The sequence below is a fragment of the Solanum stenotomum genome, chromosome 2 (genome assembly GCF_019186545.1).
Source record: "Solanum stenotomum isolate F172 chromosome 2, ASM1918654v1, whole genome shotgun sequence".
Taxonomy (NCBI): domain Eukaryota; kingdom Viridiplantae; phylum Streptophyta; class Magnoliopsida; order Solanales; family Solanaceae; genus Solanum; species Solanum stenotomum.
The window spans coordinates 73,805,730-73,820,180 of NC_064283.1; the positions used below are offsets into that span (position 1 = coordinate 73,805,730).

The following is a 14,451-nucleotide window of genomic DNA, read 5'->3' on the forward strand; positions in this document are numbered from 1 at the left end:
TAGTACATGTTAAATTTTACATACGATCACATAAGTATTAGTACTTTTTTCCCACAAAAGTCATAACTAAAATTTATCATAATTTATTCAATATTATTTTATAATATTTAGATTTTAGATATGTAATATATAAGTGAATCTCAACCTTATATTAACAAGATTGACGTATGCAATAAATCGACATTCAATATTACCATTAATCAAAACTGGACCAAAGTTCACATGGTTTCTTTGAATAATTTCTATTTGATGTTATATATTTTTTCAAAAACACATTGTTTGGGGCTTTTCTTAAAAAAATGTTATCAATCACCAAGATTCAAGATGTTCAATAAATGGTGAGAGAGAGAAAAAAACTTAAACTAGGAGAAACTTTTTATTCTTCCTTTGTCAACTTGACTTCTAATGACTAGAGTTTGATGCCTAATATGTCAATTTGTGTTGACTAATTAAGCAATTCCTATGCATAAAAAAGGGTGGTGCATAGTAAGCACATAAAGCAATAAAAGAATATTTGAACAAGAATGAGTTCTTTACTTTTGGAGATTGAACATGTAATCCATCATGGTCTTGAAGAAAAAAGAGTCAAATTATTTTATTCTATGATTTTGATATTAAATGTTGATCTTTATAAGGAATCAAATTTGAAGGCAAGCCTAGATCTGACTTGATAAAATTATTGTCATATAATCAGAAGGTCATGGGCTCAAATCACCCACACAACACAAAAGTTTAGTGCACTGGACTATCCTTAATAAGAAATAAGATCGTCCTTGATTCCTCGCGAAAGTAAATGAGATATCATAATAACAACATAATCACATCGCATGTTAAAAATAAATTATTAAAAATTAGCCAAATTGTACCGAAATCGAGAAGATTGAAAAAAATTCAAAAAATCTTAATTTGATTATACTAGATACTTGATAGAATAATAAAAAGACTGACATTGTATAAATTTCTTAAATAACTGGTTGAAACGAGCTATTATACCTCGTTTATATACCTTTTCTTAATACTATTTTTTTTTTAGAATACAATATTTTATAGTAATGATAGATCTTTAATTATAGATAATAAATTATACGTAAATAATTCTAACTTGACTTTTAGTTTCCTAGAGTTTTTGATGCCTAACATGTCAAATTATATCTACTAAAAAGCAATTACTAAGCTTCAAAAAAGTGTGGTGCGTAGTAAGCACAAAGTAAATATTGAAAGAATTAGTTCTTTACTTTTTTGGAGATTTACATGTATCCAGTATGATCTTCAAGGAAAAATAATCAAATTATTTTATTCTATAATTTATCGGACATTAAATGTTGATTTTACTAAGAAATGATGTGTGTCTAAAGATGTGGTGAAGTGGTTAATGGAGTGGATTGATAATCACGATTTCTTTTCATCTGTCCTAGTTTTGGCATATAGAGTTACCTTGGTATCTATTGTTGGTGGGAGGTGACAAATATCCCATCAAATTTGTACATTAATGATTTCTTTCCATCGATCCTAATTTTAATGAAATATCACGCAAACTAATACATATTCTATTGTGAAAATAACATGGTGTATAACAATTTAAAAAGGCCTAGCTTTGGACTATATGATCCTAAATATATTACAGGCCTAAAATAATGACAAGTTATAATTAAATTCTGAAATCTCAACTTGCTCTCTCTTTTAGCATCTCCCTGTCTCTCTTTGACATCTCTCTTTTCTTTTTTGTTATTTTTTCATTAACTTCGAATAATAATATTCAATTTAATAAAAATAATTACATGTATATAGCCTAAATTTTCGCAGTACACCACTATATCTTATTTTTTCGCAATAGTACTTATATACAACATTATACATTTATTGTACATGATGAATATACTTGTATACAAATATATAATAGTGTATAAGAGGTGTTTATACATAATTTTACATTATTATTATACACCTTATAAAAAATTATACACACTTATAAAGTTTAAATAATATATCTACATTGTATACATATATATACACATTGATTATATACATTTACACTACAAAACATCTTTCAATCATCACTAGATATAACTTTCTAACATCAAAATCACCGCACACGAAACAAAGGTGTAACAATTTTATTATAACTTACATAAATCTTACTGTTTTAGCATCTAGTTACTTCACTTTCCTTTCCTTTCCTTTTTAATATTATGAAACTTGCCAGAATTTGGACTTTAGATACATGTATTTGGTATGTCTAGATATATGTATCGCAGATACATGAAATTAATATTATGTGTAATTTGTTTTAAATACACTATATCTAAGTGGATTCGCATGTATCTAACTCTTTCGCTCACCTCTCTTCATGTCCCAAATTCATGTATCTAGTATGATTTCATACAGGGGCGGAGCTACAATATGTTGAGGGTGTCCAATTGGATACCCTTCGTCGAAAAATTACATGGTATATTTAGGTAAAATTCTATGTAATAGGAGTATATATAGTATTTTGGACACCCTTGAAACAAGATTGTGGTGTAGCTCATTGATCGAAATTGCTCAGCAAAAATTTAGTTATCCGTGTGTATGTTTGTAGGTTCGACTCCCAATAGCTGCATTTTACTTCTCATTTTTTTAAAGAGCAATACTAACTTGCACCTTCACTCACTTAACTTTTCTATGAAATTTGTTATTTATTTATTAACAATTTCATATTTTTTATGATCATTTTATATGATATCTTTATTTACACGTAAGAGATCACAATTATTTTCTTTTATGCAATTTGTAAGTGACCAAGATATGTGATTTTCTCGTAAACTTTTTTTTTAAAAAAAATATCAATAGCCAATTAAATTCGTACCCAAGGTATCTTTTTGAATTTCTTTTTACTTTACATTAAATTTTATAGGTAAAACTTACAAAAAATTTACAACTTTGCCAAAATCAAAAAGCATAAATGTTCCACTATTTTTTTTAAAACTCTTGTTTGATTCTGCTCTATCTTTTTTGTGTCTTGTTATTATTGTCGTCGTCAAAGACTCCTGAAATATTAAAGCCTAAAGTGGTTTCTTTCTAGGACAAACTTTCTTCCCTCTTTTTTTTTTTTTTTGTGTCGTTCATTCGCTTCCTATTAAATTAAATATGAACTCATTAGAGCAAACTATTATAAATTTTGATTTTAAAATTTTTGATGCACTCATTTGGAAAAAAAGAATAATTACTTGCTCAATGCTTGGATACCCTTCGTAAAATTTTTGGCTACTTCACTGATTTCATAGACTATTTCGCTTGCCTCTCTCCATATTTTAATGAATCTGACATAAAAAATACATATATTTTAGATGTATCCATAGTTTCCACTATTTTTATTAGTACTACTTAATATTATTGTTTCAGTAAAAAAAGATTTCACCAAATAAAAAATAGTAAAAATTAGACAAAACGTATATAAATGCAATCCCGGCAACAATAGGAAACTGGACCAAAAGCTTCTCCTATAATTTTTCTTGCAGAGCCCCAATTTTTGCATATAGGTCAGTCCCCATTTTGTATTCTGATCCAAAAATCTTGTTCGGTTTTGCATATTTTGCTACATTTAATTTTCTGGGTATATTTCAAAATTTCTTTTTTCTTCATGTAATGCTTGTTGCTCAACTGTTAAAGTTGGTAGTTTTGAATCCAAATTTGTGCTGTTTTGGGTGCATTTTCGCTTTTTCTCATCTGGGTATTCTTTGTTTATTGGTTTTGTTCAACTAGTCATCATGTTTCTTTGTTATTCGGTTTAATAGCCTTCTTTTCTTTGATTGCGGAACCATGTAATTTTGCATAAATTTCTGTCTGAATTGGAAGTATCTGTTAATCATGATCTGCTTAAAGATACTGCCTCTCATGAATTTAATTTAGTATACTAACATGGATCAGATATAGTGGTGGACCCAGAATTTTCACTAATGGGTTGAAAAAGGGGTGCAATATATATATACATAATTTTTTTTTTTTAAACAATGTAATTTTTCGTCGAAGGTGGTTTGGATGAAACCTGTTGGCCCTACCTTGCCCCACCGTAGTAAAGTATACAAAAATTTTAGTTGATTGTTGAACGACGTAAAAGTATGGGTGAAAGAGAATAAAGAAACATAGTGAAAAGAGCTACTAAAAGCTAGCTTGTAACTAGTTTCAGGATATTTGAGAAGTAGAGGGAAAGTTCTTATCTTTATGTTTGTGTAGAAGGCTGATGCATTACAAGCTATAAAACAACAGATGATTTCAAAACTTTTGTTGGGAACTTAGAACATAAGTGAATGATTGATGCAAATTCTACAAAATTGTGAATGAGATTACTTTTCTTACATATTTGGACATTAGATTTTTCTAGCCGCTAAATATAGAGCCGAATGGATACAGAAAGATTCATATAACATACTCTTGCTAATTTGGAATTGATGTATAGCTGAGTGACGGCTTAATGTTCCAGTGCTAAGTAAGACTGCATTGCCATCTGCTTTTTACCACATAGACCATGGATTTATGTGTACTTTCTCAGTGAAGCAACTAAGCAAAACATTTCAAGAATATTGAGCTATCTCGCACTATTTATCACCTATTACATGGATTTAACTATGGGTTTTTGTTGAAGTGTGTGACTATCTCATCATCTAAAAGCTTAAGCTATTAGAGAGAACACACTTTTGTTATATAATTGTTTTCTCAACAGTCTTAGCCAACATTGATGGGTGTGTGCATCCAATATGGACAAGGAATGGTCTTTTCCTAATTTATTCGTTAACTAATTTGTGATGTTAGTGTATAATTAATGATAAAACTATGCTTGTTTCATTTTGTGTCAACCATGTTGCAAGAATTGAAAATAAAGGAGAACTTCATTCTTCTGAAATGTTTAGAGGGGAAGCAGCTATTATGATACATCATAATTCTCTCAACCATCCAATTTCTTTGGCTTTTTTCACGTAATCATGCTTGATGAGAGCTATTTGCTAATCTATGCTTGCAGATCGTCTATCTTACAATTTACTGTTTTCACTTATCTTTGAATTCTCGTTCTTATTTGTTCCCCTTTTGTTTTTTTGGGTATTTTGCAGAGTAAATCTGGCATAACTTTATCTTTCAATGGATATAGATACTGCTAATGCTGAATCCATTAATCAGAGAGCTGGTCTCTTAAAGGATCAGGTTCGACTAATTAAGAGAAAGGATTGTGATAGATACGAGATTTCCTCAATACCAGATAATTTGTCATTTGAGAAAGGATTCTTCATTGTAATCCGTGCATGCCAAGTGTTGGTTCAGAAGAATGAAGGACTGATAATGATAGGAGTCGCTGGTCCCTCTGGTGCTGGAAAGACCGTATTTACGGATAAAATAATGAACTTTATGCCAAGCATTGCAGTTATATCAATGGATAACTACAATGATGCTAGTCGAATTGTTGATGGCAATTTTGATGGTAAGAATGCATTACCTTTTTTCCCCAATAGTGCTTCGAGATGTTTCTGTTTAGGTGAAACTTAGGTGATTGAGAGTGTAGGGAAAGCTGATTGACAAGAGAGAAACATCATTTGAATTCCATCATGTTCTTTAGACATTTCAGGATTACACTAAAAATTGGTAAGAGTAATTGAAGATCAAAATGATTGGATCTTTGAGGAAATCTACCCTATAAATCTTAGTAAAGGAGGTTCACATCCTAAAAAATCCCCTTGGAAATCTTTTTTTCCTTGGGATTCAATGATTATTTACATTTTATTGACCCTGCCCTTTTTTTTTATGAATGGACAGCTGTCTTCTTTTTGCTCATGAATTTAGTTAACTAAGTGATTGTGCTGTATTGTGATTTGTGGGTGCTGTAGAATTAGCCCTTTTTCGTGATTTGTGGGTTCTGTATTGTGATTTGTGATATGTTTACCAGGTCTTATCATGTTTTTGAAACAGATCCACGCCTAACAGACTATGATACGCTGCTGAAAAACATCAATGATCTCAAGATTGGGAAAGCAGCAGAGATTCCGATATATGATTTCAAGTCTAGTTCCCGAATAGGATACAGGTCCAGCTCCTTACTTCTAAATGTAAAAGTGTACTTTCTTATCTGAATCTACGTCTTTTGTGACTTGGTGTACAAGGCACTGCACAGAAACCAAAACAAGTTGGTAAACCTGTTGTTAGACTGTGGACTATATTAAGTATTTGTTATTTGATAACTTATCTGGGAAACACATCCAGAAAACTTCATTTGTTTTTGCAAATCAGCAAATTATATTTTTATGTTGTACAGAAAAATTATAACTTACAACTTTGTTACATGGACACCTTATTTTCCCTGATATGTTAGGTACTTGTATGCTTCTTCAAACTATAAACCGACTTTAAATTCTGCATACCAGTGTTGATTAAATGCTCGTGCAGATACTCATGTTTGGGTTTCTGTAAATAGTTGTGAAGTGCCATGACTGTTTTTCTTGTAAAGTGGATCCTTGCTTCTGCTTGGCACTTTGTGAATCCTGTCAACTAGTTAAATATTGCTTTATTCTTTTTCAAGTACTCTACAAATATGGTGCTTCTGTTCATTGACTCTTAAATGAGGCCATGATGAAATATTCTTTATTAACCTGCATTGAGTGTTCAGTGATTGTATAGTCGTCTCGTTATTATCTTTTTTATGCTGAGGTCAAGCATTACTCTTCTCTTGCTCTGGATTCATGTTTAATCCATTGTCCTTGCCCACGTTTATTTTTGGCCAGCTATTTTATCTGAAAGTTCTTTGATGTTGCTTGTCTTCATTATCTATATGTAGCATATAAGTATGAACCGAACTTACACAATTTGGTGTGCTGTAGGACTGTCGAAGTCCCTAGCTCCCGCATTGTGGTTATTGAGGGCATCTATGCTCTGAATGAAAAGTTGCGGCCTTTCCTGGATCTTCGCATATCTGTAAATGGTGGAGTTCACTTTGACCTTGTTAAAAGAGTTTTACGTGACATACAACGTGCAGGGCAGGAACCATCAGAAATAATCCACCAAGTATCTGAAACGGTCTGTTTCTCCAATTTATAATACAGATAAAGTTTGACTAGATTGTCTTCTCACACTCCCAGCTGTAATGTCTTATGCAGGTTTATCCAATGTACAAGGCTTACATTGAGCCTGATCTCAAAACTGCGCACATAAAAATTATCAACAAATTTAATCCTTTTTCTGGATTTCAGAGTCCTACGTACATTCTAAAGGTAAGAGCAATAACTTGATTTCAGACCTCCTATATCCGGTCTTAGAATATAATAGCTTCCAAACTCTATCTAGAAATTTGTTGAGAAAGGACTGATCTATTTTTTCTCGCTTTTAGTCATCAAGGAATCTGAAGGTAGAACAAATCAAGTCTGTCTTGTCTGAAGAACACACTGAAAGTACGGAACTGATCTATGACATATACCTTCTGCCACCTGGTGAAGATCCAGAGACATGCCAATCATATCTGAGGATGCGAAATAAAGATGGGAAATACAATCTCATGTTTGAGGTATGCTCCTTTTATATAATGGTTTTTTCTCTTGGAAGAATAACAGGCAATGTTTTCGAAGAAGTTCCTCTGCTAGGCCTTCTTGGCTAATCTTAAGCCCACTGCTCATGACAATCTGTTATTTTCTTACATAAATTCTCAAATCATGCATGTATTGAAATTAGTCTGTTTTTTCCTGAAGCAGTTGAAACATGTTAGAGTTTTAACTTTTAAGAAAACAAGATTGCTTAAATCTGTTTACCCCACACACACATCTTCTGATTTTCGCCGACTGCATACAGCTTGCTTCACATTGTCTGGCTCAACATGATTTGAATTGTAGGAATGGGTCACTGATTCTCCATTTGTCATATCACCAAGAATCAGTTTTGAAGTTAGCGTGCGTCTTCTTGGTGGATTGATGGCTTTGGGATACACAATGGCAGCCATCCTCAAAAGAAGCAGCCATGTATTTTCTGATGAAAGGGTTTGTGTGAAAATTGATTGGCTTGAGCAACTAAAGCGCCACTATGTGCAGGTAATATATATTTTCTTCACTTTTGTCCATCTCGCTATGATTATATCCCAAAACTTTTGGTTTTGTCGAGGGGGTTTCTTTTAATTCTTGAATACAATCGAGCGAGTAGTTGTATTATTTCAAATGCGTAAATGTCCCTTCAAGTTTGATTTCCATTGTGTGGATACAGTCATTCAGTTATACCCGAGCAATGATTTCCTGACCACAAAATGTGTTTGTTTGTCAACTATTGAGAAATACATCGAATCTGCGGGGAACCTTTTTTTATTATTTCTTGTGTTGTCCTCATAACTATGTCAAAAGACTGTTTACATCAAACTAATTGTTCAGAATTCAAATTTCATAAAAAATAAAAATAAAAGACTAACAAGTCTAATATTTTCTTCTCTTCTCGTACAAGAAAATTCAATCTATCAAACTTCACATAGAGTACCAATTACAGAGAATTTTTCTGGCAAAGGAACAAACTCTTTGTAGGTTGAGTATATAGTTGGGGAAGTTTCTCTTTGCCCATAGTTGACAAACTATGATAGGTTTGTTTTTATGGAGTCATAAGTGAAGATGCTATTAAATTTCAAATATGCTAAACTCTATTAACTTTGCCTAGGTCCAAGGAAGAGATCGTGTTGTTGTAAAATGTATCGCTGAGCAGCTGGGTTTGGAAGGTTCATACACTCCTCGTACATATATTGAACAAATACAGCTAGAGAAGCTTGTGAATGAGGTTATGGTATGATACCTTCCGTAGCATTTGTGATTCACTGTCCCTGCTTCTTATCCCTAAGCAGATAACACATTTCAGGCGCTACCAGATGATTTGAAAACAAAGCTTAGTCTAGATGAAGATATTGTCTCAAGTCCTAAAGAAGCTCTCTCTCAAGCCTCGACAGAGAGGGCATGGAGAAATAAGAATATCAGAAGGTGCAGCACTTGATCCATATTTTCCTCACCTTCTACTTGTTTATTCAATGTTATCTTTCATCAATAAACTGAGTTAATGTCTTGTCTGTGGCCAATAATTGCTTAAAGATTTATTTGTTAGTAAAACATTTGATAACTTCAGATATTCTTTTTTTTTGGCAACTTCCATCAAAGAAAGCACACATATATGATATTGCCTCAAAAATAGGAAACTAAGAAAGAAGGGGGTGGAGCAATGTGGGGTTTGGTGGGAGAGAGAGTAGAGGCAGCGGACCCGGAGGATTCTTCAGATCTCACATGTGCACTTGACCAGTCTTCTCACTTCTGTATGATGTGAACATAAACGTGACTTGCAGGAGTTGCTGCACTAGAGTCTAATGAAACAAGTACAGAATCTCATGAGTTATTGATACAAAGGTTAAAAGGAAGCACATATAATTTGCCGTCTGATAGGATGATGGGAGATTTTATGTATATGCACCTTATGAAATATTGAATTTATGTTGAGAGAATATCATATTCAAATTATTAAATCAATCATACCTTATGAAAGTACTGATATAATTAGATTTTTGCTCTTGTACATGAGCAAGTCATTCATTCATTTGATATGCATTGACTCTCTCTGCACCTGCTAGGGTGTCTGACAAGAAAACTGTCTTTTAATAGACAAATTGAGGGAATGCATTGGGTTATTAGTTAGCTGCAATTTTCAATTTTACCATATGTGTACCACAGTAGTCACTATTCCTTTTGTTTACTGATCCACATTTACGTTATCGTTATCGTGTTACTCACATCTCCTGCCAGTACCTCAGGATGACAAGTACTTCCTCTGTTTTATTTTTTTGAAACTTCTGCCTTTTTACTCTGTCCCAAAAGCGAACAGTCAGCGCGAAGGTTCAAGACCTAAAAATGACACCTTCCTATATTTGGAACAACTATAACTTTGAACTTCCAGTTTTACTCTTAATGACATGATTTTACCTCCACAGAAAGGTCATGATATGTATAATGCCACAAGTTCAAAAAGTGTTTCTTTCTTTCTTAAACTCCATTCTCAATAGAACAGAGCTATATAAAATGAAGAAATATATATAGATGTACCTTATCTACACAAACCAATTGGGGTAGGGGATAGCTGGGTAGGTGGGAACAACAGAAGTGGATATGATTCTTTCTTTTTCTCTGGACCTGGGAAACATTTTGATGTCAAATTGATTTGTGATTGATGTGCTTTGTGCAGCGGATTGTCACATTCATATTCAACTAACAGGGACAAAAATCTCAATGTTAGTTCTGATTATCAGAGGAATGACAGGATTGAGGAACCAGGGACAAGATTAGCAAACCAGGTGCAATGATTCACATTTATTTATTTTTTGTTTATGCAAACTAAAACATTTTTCTTTTTTAGGCATTAATCATTCTTTACATGACATTTTTTGAGTTTTTTTCTTGTTTATTCCATAAGGGAGCGATCACACATCTATTGGAGCAAATTTCTACGTTGAATGACCGGATGGACGACTTCACGTCTATAATGGAAGAACTTAATTCTAAGTTGTGCAGCAGAAGAGCTTCTCCGAGAAACAAACAAGCTTCACCATGCATACAAAATCTGACGTTAGAAACTGAAGCATGTGTTGGATCTGCTCCTACTAACTATTTCATCTCTGGTTTGGAGAACGGCTCGTTGACTGGGTCCATCATGCCTAATTCCTCATCTTTTACTTCCGCTATTGGAAAGGAGTCTACCTTGATGGAAGAGGTAAGTTTTTTTTCTTGGGCTTAAAATTTTGAATGAGTTGAAAATTTAAATTCTAATTAGTTAAATATGCGTAAAGTCTTAACATACAGATGTAGGCCAATTTAGCAATTTAATTAATTTCAACATTTAGACAATTTCAATTATATATCCCCTTTTAGTCTTCCTCCTTTTTTCCTTTTGCAATTATTAAACACATAACTATTTTACATAAACACGTAATCAAACCTAAAAGATTATGTAGTTGTATACAAACAAACAAATACCAAATTACCAATAAATGATCGGAATAACAATTTAATTGTGTGATCATGTATTCATTAAAACATTAGTTCATTACAATATATCAAAATTGGGATAAGGCACAAGTATCCCCTAGACTATGACCGAAATCCCAGAGACACACCTTAACTAAACTAAGGTACTATTACCCCCCTAAACTCATTTTTCTGTAATTTTGTACACCTTTTGGCTTACGTGGCACACTCCGTGACTCCACGCAGTTGAGGCGCGTTGAGATATTTTGATACCACGTAAGCCAAAAAGGTGTACAACATTACAAAAAAAAATGGATTCAGGAGTAATAGGACCTTAGTTTAGTTAAGGTGCGTTTCTAGGATTTCGGTCATAGTCTGGGGGGTACTTGTACCTTATCCCTATCAAAATTACAATGAGGTGAAAGAGTTAAGCACATCAATAACAACATAGCAACGTAAAAAGCACAAAAAATAAACATAAAAGTAAATATTGTGCATGACTGCGTCTGAGCCAGAGGGGACGTTCATGTCTGAAGTGGCATTGGCACACCACAGCTGAATGCCGGAAATAGCAGCAGCAAGATTGCTAAGAAGGTCCGAGCATGAAAAAATAAAACCCTAGGAATTTATTCTGGCTGTTGCACTTGTTCATTTTTGGGTTCAAAATGCCTGTGCAAAATGAAGTTTCTTTGCATTTTTTTTTATATGAAGCTGCTAGTGCAACATTCTGCACCTGTGTTTGAAGATATTATGTGTTTTAGGAAATTGAATCTGCTACATTTGCTTCGACGCGGTAAGCATTAGATAGTTTTTCTTTAAAAAAGCAATTCTGGCTATCATTTTGACGGTATACTACATAAAGTTTGTAATATTTTTTTTATTAAATAGTATATATACATACATGTGATTAGGAAGGGAATGTATGACTTTTTTAACTTACTGTTACAGAAGATAACTAATTTATTATCAGATGAATATTTCCTTATTCCTGTACACTGAATTTGTCGCCTAAAGTATCTTAACCTCTTTGGTTGTTCTCTTATAAATTCCTTTCGGATACAGATATCCAATATTGCACGTGGACAGCGTCAACTTATGCATCAGCTGGACAACGTTAGCAATGTTCTTCGCGAGAGATTAGGAGAACAGTCTCGACAAGCAAGAATGAACAAGAAAAGGGATACAATCAAAACCATCAGAAAACCTCTCATTTTAACATTAGCAGTTGGTTGCCTGGGAATTCTCTTGTTTAAGAGCCTCCAACACCGTAACTGATTCTTCATTCTAATATTTTTACTGTAGGATTTTTCTTTTTCTCCTACAGAGCTTACATTTTTTCATAGCGTTGTACCCTTCAATCGGGATAAAATACTGCTCATGGATCAAACTGATCTGTGATTTTGAGGCTAAGAAGGCAGAATGTGATGCTTTCTGATTGATGAGTTTTGTTAAAGAAGGGAATGAATTAGAAAATTTTGGGTTCATTTAATAAATATGTTCTTCACTATATGTTTTGGAGTTTCAGTGTGTTTTGACTTTTGATGTGTGTGATAGTGAATAAGATTAACAGCCACTCAGCGCTCAGGATGTAGACTCAGAGAGTGACACTAAAGTCTCTAATGGTCAATGGAGCCATCTGAATATTATAATGATAAATCTAACTTGTCCACCTGTTACGCCTAATTTAACACTATACAAGAATACTCCAATTCTTCCCAACCAACTGAAAGGAGGTTAGGTGAAAGCAGAAATCGTATTAAACCAGCAAATGTCAAGTTGGCATAAAAGACTCGTGAGGAAAATGAAGTTTCCTTGACAAGTTAAAAAGTAAAGGACAGAGTCATCACAGTACTGAATCTCAGTTTTGGGAAGAACAAACATAAATGACAAAGTGGAACCAAACTAGTGTCCGATACTCTTAGTGTCCAGTACTCATATTGAAGTCTGATTATTCATTCTGAATTCATGTCAGATAGGGTCTTATTCGGAGGGTAGTGTTCAGTAGCGTAGCCACATGGTGGAATTGGCACCCTTGGTCGGAAAAATATAATCGCATATACAAGTAAAATGATACACGAAATAATTAAATAACATATTTTGGACACCCTTAACATAATAAGCTACTATAGTCCAGTGGTTTCACCTCCTTGGAATGAGGAAGTGCTCGTGTGCTCGAATTTATTGTGCTATTTCTAGACACCCTTTATGAAATTCCTAGCTCCGCCACTGGTAGTGGTAGTGTTCTCTACCAATTAATAAACAACACAATGGATCTTTATAAAGGATGATTAATGTCAACTGAAAAATTAAATGATTATGAAAAGGACAATTAGTTAGGCATGAAAATGGTTGAAAGCAGCTATCAGCTCAACATTTTTTATAAGACTTATTTGGTACAAGTCATTACCATAAAACTCAGTTTGGCCATTTGCCATAATTAAGTTTCTTCAAGTTATTCTCCAGTTAATTAAAAGCTTAAATTAATAATTAATACTATAAATATTTTATCATTATATTTATATCAATTGATAGTATATAATTGTCATACATAGGATACTTCAATAATTATGGAGTTACAAGTTGAATTATTTTAAATCTTACCTGTTATTAAATCTTTTCTTTATTAATAAAATAATTATGTGGAAACAAAATTTTAAAGTATCATAAAACAAGAAAACGTATATTCTATTATCTCCTCCCACTTTCAACCGCTAAGTTTTTGTACCCTTTGATCGTACTTCAACTTCTTTACAATATGACACCTCAACTAGACAACATATCACAAGTATATCTATATTGGAGCGTAATTAAATTTGAATTCACATATTACATGACTTATTATCGAAAACAATACTTCCAATAAAATTCTTTTTAATTTTAATTTTAAAGAGTTAAACATGAAATCTTTAATTAAGGTAAAAAAAATTAAAATACGAATCATTCCACCATAACATATATTAATACCTGGCATAAATTCCTAGTCGTAGATTGAAGATACCTCTTTCCTTTAATCTAATCCAATCAAGTTCCAAAGTCATGTACCCAATCTTTTAAAAGGGATGGTCCTTCCTACTCTAAAAAATAAAACAAGAAATATTTAATTTAAAATAAATAGAAAGCCTATAGCAAGATATGCCTAGAAAATAAAAAACTACTATTGGTCAGTAATAAAAGAACATCTAGGACATGACTCTATTATATACCCTAATAAGGTAGCTAATAATTTTGACCTTTATGTTGTGTATTGTGTTCTGATTATCAAACTATTTTATTGTTGCTATTGTTTCGTTCTTTCTTCTAGATTTTCTCTAACTGTTATGTTTTCTTTATTTGAATTTCATGCTCTTGAGTCAAGGGTTATTTGAAAATAATCTCTCTACCTCATTGTGGTAATAATAAAATCTGCGTACACTTTATATATCCGGATAAAATCTGCTCCTCCGTAAACGTAATTTCAGTAGTAAGAGTA

General features: G+C 32.7%; 2 protein-coding genes across 2 annotated transcripts in view; one reads left to right on the plus strand and one right to left on the minus strand.

Moving 5' to 3' along the window:
• The window catches only part of LOC125856419 (uncharacterized), a 175,119-nt gene that overhangs the window by 94,837 nt on the left and 65,831 nt on the right, over positions 1–14,451 (minus strand). The window lies entirely within an intron of this gene.
• Positions 3,444–12,489, plus strand: LOC125856417 (inorganic pyrophosphatase TTM2-like). Its single transcript, XM_049535954.1, has 12 exons — positions 3,444–3,518; positions 5,085–5,449; positions 5,935–6,049; positions 6,840–7,035; positions 7,116–7,229; positions 7,346–7,519; positions 7,842–8,036; positions 8,644–8,766; positions 8,839–8,957; positions 10,204–10,312; positions 10,432–10,728; positions 12,045–12,489. Exons 2-12 carry the CDS (start codon positions 5,113–5,115, stop codon positions 12,255–12,257), a joined length of 1,992 nt encoding a protein of 663 aa, XP_049391911.1. The 5' UTR covers positions 3,444–3,518; positions 5,085–5,112; the 3' UTR covers positions 12,258–12,489.